This window comes from Puma concolor, chromosome B2, assembly GCF_028749965.1.
Source record: "Puma concolor isolate L17-30 chromosome B2, mPumCon1.1.hap2, whole genome shotgun sequence".
NCBI lineage: Eukaryota > Metazoa > Chordata > Mammalia > Carnivora > Felidae > Puma > Puma concolor.
Window position 1 is genome coordinate 52,794,809 of NC_141671.1, and position 19,785 is coordinate 52,814,593.

At 34.8% G+C, this 19,785-nt stretch overlaps 1 protein-coding gene across 2 annotated transcripts in view; it reads left to right on the forward strand.

The window, feature by feature from the left end:
- Nucleotides 1-19,785, forward strand: part of TINAG (tubulointerstitial nephritis antigen) — an 83,186-nt gene that overhangs the window by 28,881 nt on the left and 34,520 nt on the right. The window contains exons 5-9 of one of the 2 annotated variants that reach the window (XM_025925602.2): nucleotides 1,625-1,748; nucleotides 5,302-5,452; nucleotides 7,542-7,722; nucleotides 9,419-9,464; nucleotides 12,585-12,711. In XM_025925602.2, the coding sequence (XP_025781387.1) occupies nucleotides 1,625-1,748; nucleotides 5,302-5,452; nucleotides 7,542-7,722; nucleotides 9,419-9,464; nucleotides 12,585-12,711 (629 nt within the window). Of the gene's footprint in view, nucleotides 1-1,624; nucleotides 1,749-5,301; nucleotides 5,453-7,541; nucleotides 7,723-8,760; nucleotides 8,870-9,418; nucleotides 9,465-12,584; nucleotides 12,712-19,785 lie in introns of those variants that run through there. The other variant, XM_086707088.1, reaches the window with a different exon arrangement.

Below are 19,785 nucleotides of genomic sequence, written 5' to 3' on the forward strand. Positions count from 1 at the left end.
AATTGGGAAGTATTAGTAACTAATAAGATAGGTATATTTCCATTTTAGTTAGAAAGACTCTTTTGGAGACTGAATCTCTATCTCTGGAACTCTCTATTCAGAGCATAAATTGATTGAGCTGCAACTCTAGGTTTCTGCAGTGTGGTCAGTCTAATGGTATAAGGATCTAACATCACCTGGATTTCCATGATACTTCTCTTAAAGGTATCATGCAGACACTCTACTGTGATCTGCTTGGCATTTTCTGCACTTTTCTTCCATCATCTAAATATTTTTAGTAATGGAACTCAAGATTTAATAACTTTCTTATCAGGTGATAGTAGTTTCTTTAAATCAAAACTGAACTCTCTAATCAAAATTCAAGTTTATAAATATTTTGGATGAATACCTTTTTAGGCCGACATGTAAATTCCAAATCTTTCTTTAGTCTTTGAAGCAATTATATACTTGTCAGAAGTAATTTTGTTTGCAAGATATTGGATCAGTAACCTGACTTGCTGAATGCAATGCACAATTATAAAACTTTTAAATAGGTAAAATTTTAGCTTTTATAGACATTTTATTTCTCTTTCAAAATATCAATTTATTTCTGATAAAGTAAGGAAATGATAAATGGAGCTTAGTTCTAAATTCCAAAACCTGAACCTAGTTTCAGGGATATTTCTTATTTAATTTTAGCATGCCATTTAACTTTTGGAAGTTTGTCTCTTAATTGGTAAAATAGAGTGAAAATTATTTGCCATGGTTATACAACCTAGAGCTATTGTGGAGATAAAATATTGATTGTTAGAACACTTTGAAAACTTTAAAGCACTATCAAAAATGTTGTGTGTGAATGTGTGTGTATGCTTAAGTGAAAAAATTAATAAATCCTTATTTGGTTTGAGTCCTTATTATTTTTCAAGTGAAGGTTATCACTCTTTAGAAAGTTTGGGAAAAAAAAACGGTATTGTGTTTGAGATTTTCTTTGAGTGACTTGAACAGAGCAAGGAAGACAGCAGCTGAAATCGACTCTGTCAGGACTCGAACATGGGCTCTGAAGAAACAATGGTATTGTACATTTGGCATTCCACACTTTCTGAAACCCTTTCAATCTTCAAGGATTTTATAAATGTCAACCAATTCATCCCAGTTATGCTTCTTAATGTCTTGTGTAAAATTGGTGTGCCTTAGGGCTCCAAGTACATTGCCACATATGCATTGTTTCAAAAGTAATTTCATACAGGGTCACACTCTCCAACATAAAAGAGACCTAAAGGTAAATGTTATTTATGAGGTCAAATTTAAATAACACCATGCATCTTTCATATAGTGACTCAAACTCTGATTCAAGAAGATAGAAACATTGGCAAAATTATTGCTCTGCATGGTAACCCAGAAAAATTCTACATCTTCTTCTTATGATTTTGCACTGTTAGGATTCCCTGCATTGAATTATTTTTTAAACATATATGAAATAGAAATGCCACATTACTAATGCTTTTCAAGGGTGTCATTCAGAAAACACGAATGTACATAATTAAAAAAAAATAATGATAAATGTTATAAAAGTTCATGTCATTTTTTTAAAATGATTATTGGGATACATTTGAAGAAATCTGACACGTCTGCCTCTCTTCCTTAGGCTTCTTTACCTGCAACAACTGACCTTCCAGAGTTTTTCATTGCTTCTTATAAATGGCCTGGATGGACTCATGGCCCATTGGATCAAAAAAATTGTGCTGCATCATGGGCATTTTCTACTGCAAGTAATAAAGTCATTTTCATTACTTCATTATAATTCTCCCATTGATTCAAGATTCTGGGAAAGTAGTTAAAAGATTTTTAAATTTAGAATATTTAAATGTTAACATTTGGTCAATTTAAATAAAGTTTTATTCTGACCAGAGAAAGCAACTTGAAGATTATATAAATATCCATTTTCACTCTGAAAATTGGTCTTGATTTTTAGGGTATAATTTTAAATGGAGAATAAATCAAACGAACAACAAAGAAAAGTTTCCAAAATTTGTTTGTCCTTTGAGAGTTAAATCCACATGATAAGAGTAGAAGATACCTCTTTATTCATAGTATTATGGGTAATATTAATATGAACTTGCACATACCTACGTAATTCTCCTATTCTTTTCTCTTTATACAATTTGCAATAACATGCTTAATTATTAAACTACTCTGATGTAAGGAAACACTTCAGAACAAAATAATAATGGATTAAATAGGTTTTATCTCATTTGAGATAAAAGCAAATTTGTAGCTTCTGACTCTAAATTGATGAGTAGTTTCCAAATTAATGTTGCTGTTACTTCAAAAGTGTAAGGAATACTTCTTTTATAGCTACTTTCATATAAATTCACAAGTCCAGTAAATCAATACTCAGATTAATTTCAAGATTTAGTCTCTAAATTTTCCTCAAAGGAGTGTTGGTTAGATTCCAGCAAATAACATAAGCCTAACATGATGTTGGTTGGCTACTATCAAAGATCTTTATAAAACTATGTTCTCGGCTTTGAAGATGATTCCAAGAATTGTAAAAGCATTGTAAAATAAGAGCATAGGCTCGTAGAGAAGTCAGCTCTGAAGGGTCATACTTTGGGACAGAAAAGTACTGATAAATTGGTCCACATATCACTGCTTCATAGTATCAGCTAATTTGTTCTAGAAATGATGCCTTTGGTCAGGCTTACCTCTGGAGTGGCTCCATCTGTTAAGTCTATGCTACTTCCTACTCTAGAACAAATGCTCCCTGGATTTCTGATATTTGTCCTTGCTTGTTAGGGATCCGCATGGAGGACCTATTTGAGACTTGTTTCACATGGGTGGAAAAATATTTAATAGTATAAATATTTTATCATTTTATGTTCATGTGGTTCATGTATTACACCTCTTAGGTGATGTGTAAGAATTTTGCTTTAAATTTAAGTTAGACTGGAATTTCTGAAGATGTCTTAGAAAAGATATTGGTGGTTAGATAGTGACAGCAACTTGCTAGGCTGATTTGAATGGTGTATTTTGGTGTCCCCTAGTCACAGCCCCAGAGATGGGCTCAGGCCAGGGCTAATTCTGGATTTGTCCCCCTTCCTAATATACCAAAATACCAGGAAGAGGGTTTTCAACACTTTTGTGGTTTCAGATGCAATGGTTTTATATCCTGTGTATTCAGTATGACAAATCAGGCACATGTTATTTGTTTATTTATTGTTTTGAGTGTGTTAAGCATAGCAAAGAGTACACTAGGTTCTCTTAAAGATCTAGAAAATTATGACAGAAAATATAGTTACAATAAAAACGTGTTTTTGCAAAGAAGCTAAAAACTATAAAGTGGAATAAATAAGATATTTAAAAATAAACACATATGAAACAATAGTTATGCAGCCAACAAAATTCAAGCAAGATTCAGAAGCTGAAGTGGTGAAGGAGTTTGGAATGGCAGGGGTGATACCTGTCACAGAGCAAATGTAGAGATAGAGTAAAATAAGCAGGGAAAATGATAGGGTGTCTCACTGGTAAAGGCCAATAAAAGTTTTCACAAGGAGGTGGAAAACAATTTGCTGAACTGAGCCATTCTTAAGTCTGACTTACTTTAACTATTTCAAGTTAATTTGTATTAAACATTCACTGAGGTTCAGAAATGTCTATATGAGGAACATACTGTGTCCAATTGGAATTCAAAATATTTATCCTTGAGTTGAAATCTACAGATTCATAGGGCTAGAAGGAATCTTAGAGGTCACATTTTTCAAGCCTCTGGTTTTATAAAATAGGCACAAATAGATAAAATGACCTACCCAATCTCAGAAATGATCCTGGAAGCCAGGTTACTGACTCCTTGACTACTGTTGTCAAAGTGTTCTTTGAACTGGAGAATAGTTGCACTAATATTTTCAAGTTTACATTTGATTCTGAACCCTGTACTGAAAGTCAGAGCATCAGAAAATTTCTATTTTCTTCAATGAAATAGGGAATTATTTCCTTGAGGATAGCAGAGGTGATAGTAGAATGTCATTTTCTCTTATGAAATTTATCCCAACACAGTAAGAGATGGGAATCAAGAAGGAAGTAGGAGGTTATAGATTGGACAGATATTGAGCATTTAAAATGTGCCAGCAATTGCATTACAGAATTGTACATATGCTATAGTTACATAAAAACCATGTACATACAGAAATACATATGTAAGTGAATTATTTAAAAATGAATTATTTTAGGATAATTCTAAATTAGCACCTTGAGAAATTCCATTATACAGACAAGTTTGATGAGCAAAAGCTATAACATCTCCTGAAAACATTGGATGGATACAAGAAAGCCTATGGCATTGTTGCCTTTAAATAAAAGTAAGTAAGTTTAAATATCAAGAACAAACTATACCAGCCATCCAAGAACAACAACAATTTGTACCAAAATGGCACCCATCCCAATTTTCTCATGATCTTGTCATTCTTATTAGTTTATCGAGGTAACATAATTGAAATGAAAATGGATTATCATTTTATCCAATGGTGGATTAATTTCCCTAGCCTATTATTCTATAAGGGTTATCAATATGATTTTTGTTCATCACTGTAATTTCTAGTACTTAGTTCAGTGCCTATCACCTAGCAGGTAGCCAGTAATATGTTGGGAAAAGGAATGAACTGATTAGCTACAACCATGCTAGGGAATTTTATATTGATATAAATTTATACCATGTATAAATAAGGTGAATTATGCTCTGTAGTTTTTAGATATTGTATAAGATTTATATAAGTATGGATTAGTTTATGAATGGTTTCCCAAGTGATTAATACAGACACCAGTTTAAAAACCAAGGATTCAATTCATTCCAATATATCGTATTAATATGGATGAATTTCCAGTTAATATTTCTATAAGCTTTTCTGATTTCGTCAGTTTAGTTTCACTCATTTCAAAAGTTATATATTTATCCATGACTGTACATGAGGTACAGGAGATAGAAATGTAACTGAGATGTGATTCTTGCCCTCAAGGAGTTATACTTGAAAGATTCCTTAATGAAAAATTCATAAGTATATAGAACATGAAAGGAACAACGAACTAGAAAAGAACAAGGGACTAGAAAAGTCTTTGAATTTGATAAGACGATTGAGCAATACCACAACTGGTTATGACCAAAATTAGGACCCCATTGACTTTGCTGGAAAGCATGATATATTAAGGACATTGGCCTTAATTTTAAATTATATAAAGCTCTGGTGACTAGGATTAAAAAAAAAAGGCTATGTAAATTATTAAAAATGTCATATGCCCTTTGAATATTAATCACTATTCTGTTTGAAACAGGTGTGGCAGCTGACCGAATAGCAATTCAGTCCAAAGGTCGATACACAGCTAATCTATCCCCTCAGAATTTGATCTCTTGCTGTCCCAAGAACCGTCACGGATGCAATAGTGGAAGCATCGATAGGGCTTGGTGGTTCCTGAGAAAACGTGGGTAAATAGCTGCCCAACATATATTTGTAGTATTCTTCTGAGTTCTGTTCGGAGTTAAAAGAAGGAAACGAATGTTAAGATTTTACCAAAAAACATATGTGCTACACCCATATAAATGCCTGTATTACATTTAAATATACACTGTATTTGGTGTCTACTAAGATTATAAGCTATTGGAAGCCATTACTTGAAGAATGTATATATTTCCTGGCCAAATGAATAGAAGGATTCAAGGAAGCATTGTCTCCTGGTTGCTCTGAGCCAAATGGCTTTACTGAGTTCCCACGGGAATAGAGTAGTTGATATTGCTCATACCTCTGCGGAGTCTTCATTTACCCAGGTAGATGGGTAATGCCAGGGAAAAATTAGATTAAGAACGAGATGAATAAAATTAGTAATTTATCGTTGGGTTACCATCCCATTTAATGAGGAAAGGCAGGTTGTTTTTTATGTATCTCATGTAATCTGATACCTGCTGCACAAGGGCTAATCTACTTAAAACCCAAGTTATCAAGGTAAGGAGACTGCAGTTGATAATGAGTAGTGTACATATGTATTGCTCACCTGTATTTTTATCATCCACTGAGTGCTCTAGGTTTGCTCTAGACCAGTCAGGTAGTATGAAAGCGTGGGTGTCAGATATTGATGGGTGGCAATAAATTTCTTTAAAAAGTTTTCATGCATGTTGCTTAATAAGGTCATGCTTTGAATGGACAACTTGGACTGATAACCTTTTGGTACAGTGGTGCTTGATTGGCTTCTGTTTTACACTGTGGCAAAAATTAATATCCTTTAGAAGCTTCCAAACATAAATGAACTTTGAGACCAAACTAAATCTTACTGTATTGGTCTGCTTAGGTTACCATAACAAAATACCATAGACTGGGAAGCTTGAACAACAACCATTTATTTCTCACAGTTCTGGAGGCTGAGAAGTCCAAGATCAAGATATTAGCTTATCTAGTCGTGGTGAGAGAACCTCTTCCTAACTTGCCTTTTTGCGTCTTCAAATGGCACAAAGAGAGCACCAATATCTCTTCTTCTTCTTATAAGGGCACTAAATCCAGTGTCAGGGCACCACCTCATTGCTTCATTTAAAGCTAGTTATCTCCCAAAGGCCCCCTCCAAATACCGTCACCTTAGAATTAGGGCTTTAACACATGAATTGGGGGTGACACAATTCAATCCATGGCACTTACTATCCCAAAGTAATACATATTATGCAAGAATTTTTTAAGCGTTCTCTTTAACAGCTTTACTTTCATCATGTTCCTTGCTCACATTCTCTTACTCTGTTGAACACTACTGAATTTTTTTGAAGCAATCATATTTGATACTTCTATGGCTAATTCAAGCTAAATATGTATAAAAGCAATTTTATTATTTTCCTTATGATCTTCTTCTATATTCAATAAATTACATAGCTTTGGTATCAAATAATTTTTGCTTTTTACTACATTCAATTTCAATATCAGAAATAAAAATTATTTTCTTTATCTTTTGTACAATGTATGCATCTGATAACTTTCTACTTAGTATATAGTATTTCTCCCAAAATGAACCACATAAACATAATGATTTAGATCTTATGAGAAGGTGTTTATAACTTCATAAAAATGTAAAAGCAAAAACAGAAACAAAACAGCTTTAACTTTGAAACTTCTATAATTCATCAAAATACCCCATCTCAACATAATAAAATCCTTGGGTTTTTTTCATATTAAGTTTGGCTCTTCTATATTATAATTAAATATTCAGAATGAAGAAGCCTTTCCTGTATGAATATTACCATAGATTTTATTGACAGTCACTTTTCATCTTCAGGAAATTCTATACCATAGATAAATTATTTATTAAAGTAGGTTGAAACAAGATTTTTAAAATTGTAATAAAGAAAAATGAGGGAGCAGGGAAGAGTGTAATATATTGAACTGGTGTATTAGATTTAATCAACCCATTGAAAGTGACACATGTAACTTAGTAAACTTCAGGAAAATTTATAAATATTTAATTAAGTAAACTTGTGCATAGATTCGATATTAGGGCATTTTCCTAAGTACTACTTTCACTTCTTTGCTTATTCCTCATAGACTGGTATCCCATGCATGCTATCCACTTTTCAAGAACCAAAATGCTACCAATCATGGTTGTGCCATGGCGAGTAGGTCTGATGGGCGGGGAAAACGGCATGCCACAAAGCCATGTCCCAACAACATTGAGAAATCAAACAGGATCTACCAATGTTCTCCCCCATACAGAGTCTCTTCCAATGTAAGTCTAAATGGCAAGAATTAACAATGGTTAACTTTCTCAAAAATATATAGCTCTGCTGTTATTAAAACTATTTAAAAACTATTATATTCTAAAATGATGCTATGTTTTGAGGGATAATTTTTTATATTCTTAAAGTGTCCATTAAAGACTCTCAGATTTCTGATCCTTGTAATATTAGCAGCATGAATGATTATATGATATGTATTTCCATACTTGACAAATAAGAGCTAAATCATACCTTTTTTTCAGTGACTTTTTTGTGGCAGTAGCTCATTGTATCAATCCTTTGCCTTACTCCACAAAATGATTGAAGTAGGTGCAGCCAAAATGGGAACATGACTCCCTTAGATTCTAGTTTTTCATGTTGAAAGCCTGGACAAATTTAACTCCATCATATCAGTCTTACCCAGACTTGCTCACTTTCAGAATATCTGAACCTTCAGTGGCTTCTGGTTACTTGCAGAATAAGTTTGGTATTCTTTTTTTTTTTTTTTTTTTAAGGCAAAGTTTATTTATTTATTTATTTATTTTGAGAGAGAGAGAAAGTGAGAGTGGGGGAGGTGCCGAGAGAGAATCCCAAGCAGGCTCCTGCACCATCAGTGCAGAGCCTGACGAGGGGCTAGATATCATGAACCGTCACATATGACCTGAGATGAAATCAAGAGTCGGATGCTTAACTGACTGAGCCATTCAGGTGACCCTACGGTTCGGTATTCTTATAATGGCATATAGGTCTTCCATGATTCGGTTCTGACCGAATCCTTTACACACTCTGTCCTGCCAGCATCTACCCCTACACCTGCTCCTAATGCTTGTGATAAATAGGATTACTGTCCACTCCATAAATACATCATGCTCTCTCATGCTTCCTTCTTAGCTGCACGATCATTCCTCTGACCCAAGTGGGTATCCCGCGTGTTTCCATCCGGTAAAAGCCCACACATGTGTCAAGGCCCAGGTCAAAACTTCATCTTCTCTGTGAACTTTTCTTAACTCCTACATAACATTAATTTCCCTTTTCATTTGCACCCCTAGGAACTTTGTGCTTATCTCTGTAATGTAACTTATTATATCATAATGCAATTAGTTGTGCTATTCTCCATCTACTCCACCAAAATGTAAATCCCTTGAGGACAAGTAAAGGGTCAATATTTGTTTCTGTTCCAGTTTTTGGTATATACTCTGTGACCAATGTGCATATATGAATGAATTAAAGAGTAAATGAATGACCTGCCTTCTTACTAGGTGCTGCATTACACGGCACTTAGTAACAACGTAGAAATATTTATATACTAACCTACACTGAGGTACCTCACTAAACAATCACTTGAGGTTGTTCCTGTGATCAACACAATGGATAAACTGATAAAACATGGTTTTAATTAATTATTTCTTATTTGTGACCACAAAAGTTATTATTTCAAATAATAATTAAAAATTAGTATTGGTGAAAATATTATTGGTAAAAGTCAGTAAAACACATGGGTGCGTCTTGTCTTTAGCAACTTGATCAAAGTGGTATTTCACATGTGAGTATTTCAAGCCATGATTAAGAGTAAATTATAAGTGGTTAAGGCACACTGGATTGTAGAATTCTTAAATTGATTACATAATACCTAACATTATACACCAAATAGTAGGTTTAGTATGCTCTGATAACAATAATGATGTTCAATGATGTTTCTCCTTCTAGGAAACTGAGATAATGAAAGAAATCATGCAAAATGGACCAGTTCAAGGTAAGCTTGGATGAAATATGGTTGTGTCTTATTTCTTTCTTTAATAAACAGCATTATATTTAATTTCATGCAAAAGGAGCTAAATAAAAGAAATTTTTTACTTTTAGAGTGTTCATAAAGTTTCAACAGTTCTAAGATCAGTGCAATTATAGGATATATGCTCACCAAATGACTTCATTATTTGCCATTTCATTTTAAGAAGATAGACACATTCATAAATTGAATTCTAAATACTAGTGGCACGTTTGATGAAAGTCTGCTAAGTCTTTCCAAAAGGGATCATGGACCAAACAGGCAAACAGGCAGTCAAACATGAAATGCTTAGTGGCAGGGCTCACTTAATTATTCAGTCATATTTAAGTATTAAGTATTAGAAATTTTCCCATCTTCATGTTAAAGGGGTTAGGTAATGGATTGGAAAAAAAAATCAAGAATTAGCAGTAGAAAAAAATCCAAATACTTTCCTTTTTCTATAAAGTCAAAAGAAAACAAAGAAGCCAGTGTGCTTTTGTGTTTTATAACATGCCTTCTGTTTTGATCAATTTTGTAAATGTGTTAGGGATAGTAAATTAACAGTAAATAAGAAAATAATACCCTGACTTTATATTGAGTTTGATTTTTAAGATATCATCTCTGAGACATAGTTCCTCTGCTTATCTATTTCATTTTGCATCACTGCAATGGATGAAGATAAGTTTATAGAGCATATTCCCTGTGCTAAACATTGCCTGGAAAAACATGGAAGGACAAACCTAGCGAGGCCTAAAATGGAATTTCAGGTTGTGAACACATGAAGGGCCCAAAATGTATTATCAGTGCAGTGGAATGAATCAAATAAATTTAAATTAACCAAAGTTAAATTAAAACATTTGATATATACTTAAGGAATTATTGGCCAGCACCTGCTTTTGTTTTCCTGAATGCTGACCTAATTAGTATTGGTTCAACATCTAGCAGGAACAATGGGTTTCAAAGTTATTTTGGAAGAATTATTACTGATCGTTATCACCACTTAACATTTATTGGGAAGCCAGAGCTTCCACTAAACATGTCCTGAATTTAAGTCGAAAAATCCTGAGACCTTACACAAAACATGAAACAAATGAAGAGAATTGTTTTTCCTTGTAATTATGTAAATTTTATTGACTGTTATAAGAGTGGGAGATTCATGTATGATTTCCATGCATGCTTCATTAAGGTGAGTTCTTGTGACAAATTTAAAAGGAGCACAGGCATTAGAACTCAAGGCTGCATACAAAATTCCACCTTTGACCTTTGCTCCTTAAATGATTTGGGGCAAGTTATTTAAGCTCTCTTTATCTTCAGATCATTGCAGTAATCTTTCCAGTTTCTCTCTCTTTTAATCAGTCAGAAGAAATTTGGAGCATAATTCTTTAAAATTGAGAACACCTTAGGTTTGTTTTTTAAGGCTCAAGTACGTCAATGTTCATGAATTTCACATATGAATCAAAAATGATCAAAAGTAAGAATCAAAAATAAAAATCTGAAAACAGTAAAGTTGAAATCCAAATTATTCCACAGCCATTCAACAAATGTTTGTCAAGACCCTTCCTCCTGCCAGCCTGAGTCAGGAGCGGGAGATAGAGCTGAATCGATGTGGACTCCTTCCTGCCCTCATACCTTGTTATAATTCTGTGTGCTAAAGTTGGCTGCAGTTTTCCCAAAGTGGAATTGCACTACAGTAACATACAGTCATATCTTTATGGGTTCATCAAGTCTGAAGGAAGGAGCCACCCTCAAGTTGATCATGATGATCTCTCACCCATGCTACTTCGCTTGGCACTCTTTTTTTTAGCAGTGAAGTGTGTATTTTATTCATGGTGCTTAGGCAGAGTTGAGAAGAGCTGAAGGGGTCAATGGTTCTCTAGAAGGGAAAAACCCCTGGCAGTATCTTCACATTTAGATAAATGCTGGTTGACTCATCTTGCTGTACATGCAACATGTTGCCTCATTTTCTCCTCTCTCACTACAAAAGAATGTAAAACGCAATAGAATGCTGAATAAATAATACTGTGTGCAGCCCTCTAAAATCTATAGAATTGCAAGTAATTTTAGGTGCTGAAAAGAGAACTAAAGAAGATCTGCATTAAGTACAGTTACATAAATTCTTAAAATCCTATGGGAAAGTATTTTAAAGCAGATAAAAAAGAGTTAACCGCTTTTGAGAATATTTAAACAGCATCAGGAAAGGTATGAAACATTAAAAAAAGAAATAAAAGGTGGAACATTAAAAAGTTATATTTGACTTTGGAGTTAAAGCTTCATTTTAGGATCTATCAAATGCCTGTGACCTTAGTTTTTATTTTATTTAAAAAGCATGTCAAACTAATATAGACAAGCATTGTGCACTTATCAACATATACTTATCTAGTCCCAACTAAAAATATTTTCAGTGCATGTCTTCTAAAACTTTAACGCCTTCACCCTAAATTATCCTAGCCATTCAACAAAGCAGCGCATGATACAGAAAAGAAGTAATCTAGGCGAGGGAATGAAGGAGAGCTTTATCAAGTATAAGCTCTTACTTTCTAAAAAAATACAACAGTGGCTTAGCTCTTCAGAGCCGGGAGGATGAAATCTTGTCAGAGCATTCTTTTGCCAAGGGTTTGCTTTTTATTCAAACTCACCAAGGAAAGGTTTGTATTTACTTGCAGGGATTAAGGACAATTACTTTAAGCCCTGTTTGCTGGGTTCACCCTTCACTGCCAGCTTAATTGGAGTTTTAAGAGGCTCCTGGTGAAGCCCCAAGTTCATGGAGAAACAGCAATCACTAGCCAAGTGTACGGGGGCTTGCCTGCAAGGGTCTCGATTCCTGGTAATAGCGCTTCTGTCAATTAGGAATAGATGGTGGTTTAAAGGTAGAATGTGTACTTAAGTAATATTCTAAATAGCTAAAAGCTGTTTTTATAAGAGAACCAAAAAAAAAAAAAATACTGCAGCAATTAAACTAAGTACGAAAGAAAATTAGGCTGAATTGCAAAGTTTCTTCTTTAGACTCTCATGGCAATTGAACCACTGATTGTTCTGTGAGAATTTCAGAGGTTTTTTAAAGAGAATTGTGTCAAACTGTTGCATTTATTTTGTTGGGTTTTATTTTAGCCATAATGCAAGTCCATGAGGATTTCTTCCATTATAAGACAGGGATATATAGACATATTACCAAAAAAGCAAATGAAGAATCAGGAAAATATCGAAAGCTTCAGACACATGCCGTCAAACTCACTGGGTAAGACAATTCCTTAAAAATCTTCATTTAATGCTTTTGGAAAATGAAACTAAGTGTATGTAGTGCATACAGGTACCAGAATTCACCTTGGTATGAGGGGTTTCCATACAAATTAAAAATTATCCAAACCTTGGCACTATTTACTTGTTATTTTAAAGTCCAATTAAGGGGTCACTCAGGTGGTAAAGATGACCATTTCCTGTCTCTCACTTGTGAGCGTGTTCTAAAAATCTGTTTTAAGGGCAAGGAAAATATATTATTGGAACGAATTCTGTATATGGCATAAGCAAAGGAAGGGTACAAATCCAAAGTATATTAGAATTTGGGGAGATGGTTTTAGATGGAATTACAAATGGTAACGATTAAACAGAAAGAATAGGATCACCTTTAATTCAGTACAAAATTATTTTTTAAGTTTATTTACTTATTTTGAGAGAGAGAGAGATTGAGAGAGAGAGAAGGAAAGAGAGCGTGGAGGAGGGGCAGAGAGAAAGGGAGACAGAGAATCTCCATCAGGCTCTGCACTATCAGTGCAGAACCCCCACATGGGGCTCAAACTTGCAAACTGTGAGATCATGACCCAATCAAGAGTTGAATGCTTGACCCACTGAGCCACCCAGGCACCCCCAAAATTATTTTTTATATTTATGTGAGAATTGTAGTATTTACACTCACCAGTTTGAGAGTAAAATATATTAATCTCCACCAGGGCAAGAAATAACTTCAAAATTTGGTTGCGTTTCAAGAGTAAGTAATTTCACAAATGGACCCTAGTCAAAAGGAGAGTGTGGTCATCTGAGGCCACTTTCCCCAGTGTCTTCTCCAACTCATTCTGACTCTGCCCCATCTTTAAGCTCTTTCTCATAATGTCTCACTCCAATTCAAATGAAATACTACAGGAAAGGTTTTTGTGTCTTTTTCTTTCATTTCCATCCAAACCTTCACTTCTCTCATTTTGCCATCATAGTAAATGACTTTATTCCTGTTGAACATGTTCTTCCTCTCTAAATTTGTTTAAGCTTGCACAAAAACAACCTGAGCTACAACCAAATCACCACCTCCTTCTTACTGATCTTTCAAATATTCCGAGTCAACTCTAAGGACTGTAGACAAGTTATCTTCTGTGATGTCTCTTTGTCATCTCTCCTTCATTTTAAATACTCTCATATTTCAATTACAAAATTACCATATTTCTTTGAATCTAAGCTACTACTAATTTTATGACTTGTCTTGATTTCCGGGATGTGAAAATATGTGTATATTAGAATTGAAATATATGGCATTTCATGTTAATATAGGATATTGAGAAACTACAGTTGGGGGAAAATGTAACGATAATTTCACCATCCAGAGGTAACTTTTCTTGAGAGTTTGGAATATTTTTATGTTTCTCCTAGGTGTGTGTATATGTATATGTATATGTGTACACACACACACAGAGGGAGAAAGGTGGCTAGATAATTAAATGTCTATCAGAAGAAAATGAGATAGGGAAGTTCTTTAAATTTTATGACAAATGAAACATTGCTAGAGTATTCATTAGCAACATATATGAATGCATTTCTCAGTATCCCTTTAAATCCTGGCTGTTTCACTTTTCCATTTTAATAGATTATTCTGTATAGTTTTGGCCACTCAACACTGCTCCTCTTTCGAGGGTAAGATAGTTTCTGATTACCCTACATTTTAGGTTATATGGAACAAGGTGTTTGCCTTAATTTTTTTCAAAAGTGTCACTTAAAAAATAGGGGCAACTGGGTGGCTCAGTTGGTTGAGCATCGGACTTTGGCTCAGGTCATGATCTCACGGTTGGTAAATTTGAGCCCCGCATTGGACTCTGCTGTCAGCATGGAGCCCACTCTGGATCCTCTGTCCCCCTCTCTCTGCACCTCCCCCAATTGTGCTCTCTCTCTCAAAGATAAACATTAAAAAAAAAGGTAAAATACAGGGGCTTCTGGGTGTTTTAGTTGGCTGTCTAAAATAAAATTTTTAAAAAATGCATACATGCTCATTAAATTATTATACAGTATATATATGATAAAAAATGTATTACCTAAAAAGAAGATAGTAAAAAAAAAAATCCTCCCAAATTAGATTAATCTCACTATTAACGTTTGGTGAGGAGCATGTCAAGTGATTCTCTGTTTCTCTCTCTGTTGATGAAAAGAGAGACAAACAAAAATAGACAATATAGGATAATGACACTTAAAAATACTAATATTCAGGGGCCTGGGTGCCTGGGTGGATCAGTTGGTTGGGCATCAGACTTGGCTCAGGTCATGATCTCACATCTCATGAGTTCAAGCCACGCTTCAGATTCTGTGTCTCTCTACCTCTTCCCTGCTCATGCTCTCTCTCTGTCTCAAAAATAAATAAACATTAAAAAATTAAAAATACTAATATTCAGGTTAATTTTACTTGAATTTAATGAAATGAGACTTTTTGGTACTTCAACACAAGAAATGCTAGTTCCTAAAAGAACCATTTACACTTAAGAAAAAATATATGTTAAGAGAATTACAGATTGGAGCAATAATTCATTTTTAATTACACATTTCAATTTAGGATTATATCTGTTATTAACAAAATGAGGAAATTCTTCATTTTATTTTGAGAGAGAGAGAGAGAGAGAGCGAGCGAGCTTGGGGGAAAGGGGTGGGGGGGGAGAGAAGGAGAGAATCCTAAGCAGGCTCCATGTTTAGTACAGAGCCTGCCATAGGGTTCAATCTCACGAACCGTGAGATCGTGATGTGAGCCAAAATCAAAAGTTGGACGTCTAACCGACTAAGCCACCCAGGCACCCAGGAAATTTATCATTCTTATACTTCTCCCCATCTCTCTTGCTCTCATACATCTTATATTTATTAGTAGTAGTATTATTTTTACATATTGCAGGATTATAGAATATGCATTCTGCTCTGAAATCATACTATTAATGGTTGTTTAAACTTTGTTGTATGTTAATAGAATCAATGATAAGCACATATTTTTTATGATGGCTTTTCTGTCCTTGAATTTAATTTGTATCAGGTATTTTGTTATTTAATACTACCAGACAATCATATTCTGGATTCCTGTTCTGTTTATTGCCCCTCCCTTCAGTTGATTATCTCAAAACTTTTCCTTTTTTCTTGAATTCCCAATTCCTACATCCTTGTGTTCTTAGCCCATAACCCTGAATTCTATTTCACCAAAAAGATTAAAGCAATCAGAGAACAGCCCCCAGTATCACAGATACCACACACCCGCATAGCTTTCCTTCCACTCTTTCTTCCCACTTCTTACATAGATAATGCTCCCACCTCAATCCCTCTTGCTGTATTGTAGACCCCAGACCCTCTCCACTATTCAACGATATGCAGAAGCAATTTTCCCTTTTTTTCTCTCCAGTCCAGATCTCTCTCCTGAGCTCCAGATTCATACATTCCATGGTCTACTTGACACCCCCACCTAGATTCCTAATAAATGATTCAAATTCAGCCCTTCCAATACTGAACTCCCAATCTTCCCCTTTCTATTTTCTGAACAGTATCTATCATCTATCGTCATCTGTCATCTACTGATGACAATGACATCTTTCCATATGCTCTGGCTGGAAACTTTGGAACCCTTGAATTATCTTTTATTCCTTTCCTTGCAACTCACTTCAAATTTCAGAAACTCTGTTGGCTCTTCCAACGTACATCTAGAATCCAACCAATTTTCATTGTCTGAACTACCCCCACCCTTGCCTGAACCACCATTACTCATTATCTTATACATGGGTCTTCCTGCACTTAACCTTTGCCCTCGATAGTCTATTCTCAACAGAGAAATGTTCCTTTTAGAACATTAGATCTTGTCACTCCATTTCTCAAAACTCTGTAATTTTCTCATTTCCCACAGAGTAAAAGCCAAGGTCTTTACAAAGGTCTACCTGATCTGAGGACTCCCCCATCTGCCTGCCAACACCCCCCTCAACTTTCTGGTCTCAATTTCTGTTAATCTGTATCTTGTTCTTCCTGATCTGGTATCCTCTAATGTTTCAGGAATCCATACCCCATCTCTCTCCCTCTGCCTAAAATGCTTCCTATCGTTTCCATGTCACCATCTACTCTTTGCTTAGATCTCATCTTCTCAGTGTGGCTTCCTGACTGTCCTATTCATTGCTGCTACCTGCCCTCTCCTCTAGCACTTCTGATACCCTTTCCCTAATGTATTTATTTTTTTAATAACAATGATCACTTTCTCACCTACTGTTTAACTTAACTAGCTTTTGATGTTCATTGTGATCTCTGTCTCCCCTTTCATGAAACTCTGTGAGAAGAGATGCCTATATTATTCATCAGTGTTGTCAAACCACCTAATCCACTGCTGACCCATCATGCATTTAATGCTTTTCCTATCCGAAGAATGAATATTTTTACCATATGTTCAACGCTAGTTCTTCTTGTTCAGGCCTCATCTTTAAATGAAGCAGGTCTTTGTTGAGAAATAGAGTGAAGGGAAGTTGCAGGAACGAGCTGAGGCACTCCTCTGCTTTAACCTGAAGTTTGTAATTCTTGGGCCCATGCTCATCAGATCAACTCTGTCCTTAGTCCACAGCCCAGAGAGTTTGGTGGGACTCAGAATAAATCCCTTGCGAATATCTTTGCTGCCATATGCTACTCTTTGCCTTTATTTTTGCTTCATCTGGCTCCATCTTTCAACCATTGTCTCTGGTGGTTTGCCCAGGACTTCAGCAGCCCATTGAGCTTCCAGTGTGATTTCTTGTTGAGCTGACTTTCCATGGGTCTAGTGGGAAGGGACTGAAGTGTGATCGCCATGGCCTGCTCATGGCCCTCATTATAAAGATCTTGAGAGGTGTTTCTGGACTGCCTGGCATACTTTTAAGGGGAAAATGTACTTGTGAAGGTCTGGAGACGAACGGGAGAGTAGTGGCAAGGGTTGTTACTCAGTATCCACTCTAGTTTGGGTACAGAACAAAATGTATTTTTCATTATTACTCAAAATTGCTATTTGGGATTATAGCTGTTTGGCTCACTAAAGATAGAAAGTAGGTACTGATATTTAAAAGTCTATTTTGTCTACTTTGTTTTTTCATTCCTAATTGATGTATGAGTTTTCAGGAAGGCAAATGACATACAAATGCCTTTGCACTTCCACTATAACTAGAAATTCAGCTTTGCTTGAGTTCTGTTTGCCTTTAGTTTGAAAGTCATATTCCTTCAAAACCTCCCTTTCCTATGTATTTTCATTATTAATTTTTGTCTTTTCTAGTAATGTCCTTGATTTGGAAAAATTTTCCTAGCACATATTTGGTGATTGAAATGGTGTTTATTCTCATTTAGAGAGCTCTGAAAATGCCAACATTGATGCAGAGGCTTTGTTGATTTATTGGAGCTGATGACTTATCATCTGTACTCCCTATTTAGCCATGCTGGTCATGTTTTCTTCACTCTACTCTTAAATTCATTCATGCTGGGGTTGAACAAGATATAAATGTGTTTATATTTAATTACACAGACACTGTTTGTGTATCCTCCATGTTCAGCATGTCAGTTGCAGTAATGTGTTCACTTTTATAAACTCCTAGGAAATGGAGACCTTTGTAAATTTCCCTCACATGTGTGGCAATTAGCAAGGCTTATTCTGCCGGTAGGCAAATTGCTTTTGGAGAATATGTTTATTTTTCGGAAATATTTCAGGTCACCTGGGCATTGTTAGGTGCCCTGGAGCAGTAGATTTTAATTCATTTCTCCATTAGTAATTCCTGACGGTAATTACTGCATTCAGAAAATTAATGCATCAGTGAATTAGAGAGTAATCAAATAGCCCAAGTAAGTTAATGTTCCTTATCAGAGAGCTTAATATTCTCCTATGAAGTACCTTACAAATTTATCACAACAAATTCTATTTGCTGCCCTTTCTGTAGAAGACAAAGCTATTAGATTTAACTTACTTGAACAAATGAATTTAAACTTCTATCAAGTGCCCAGCTCTAGGGAATACAAGGAGGATTAACACATAGTCCTGCTCTTAAGGAGTTTAAGGAATGAAGTAGACAAATTCATGATTGACTCTAGCATAAGGTAATAAAAGCTATGTATTTCCATACATATAAACACAGAATTGTGGTAGGTAGAAAAACACTTGTAATGCCTTCCTTTGCTCCTTATAATCTTATTTAACTCCTCTCTCTTCCCTTTCCGAAACATTTGTTCACCCCCATTATGGATACTATGTTGTAAAAGGATTTAATTGAACAAAAAATGCCATGTGTTTTCAGATATGGCATTATTTATACACCAATACAAACAAGAAAATATTACCACTTAAACTAAGAAACCCACTGATTGTTAGATGTATTTCAACTTCAGAGGTATTAAAATGTGGTGTGTGTGTGTGTGTGTGTGTAGTATTTGAGATTTTTTTATCGTGGCCAATGTTCTTTATATTATGATCTTATTCCACATCTACATATCATTACAGTATCTTATGTCTCTGTCTATCAAAGGTCCTGAGCTTTCTTTAATCCCTCAGTCAGAAGTTGATAAAGTAGTGTAGTTAACACATTTACATATGATCTCAAGAATCACTACTAGAACTAAAATTTTAAAAATATCCAGGAGTTATAAATTTTAGAAAATTAAAGGAAATTATTGGGATAAACATTGACTTTTCCTCATATTGTCATCCTGCTATGGGAAAGAATTTTAATGAAGATACAGTAGTCCATATGTCACCAAAAGAGAAGGATAAAATAATTCTAGGATGTATTTTGCCATTGTTCAATAATGTCTTATGTGAAAGTTCATTTATTCAACAAATATTTATTGATTATCTGAATGTTCTAAGAATTGTTTTATGTGCTAGTGATATATCAGTAGACACAGATCCTGAACCTCATTAAACTTATAGTCTACTAATTGACATTTAGCTATTAGGCAAAAAAAAAAAAAAGTGTTTTGGTGCTAAACGTGTGTGTGTGTGTGTGTGTGTGTGTGTGTGTATTTGGGGTCATTGATTTTTGTGTTTGTTTTTGTTTTTTGAGGTCTTCTCATTTGTAACAACTTGGATGGATCTTGGGGGTAA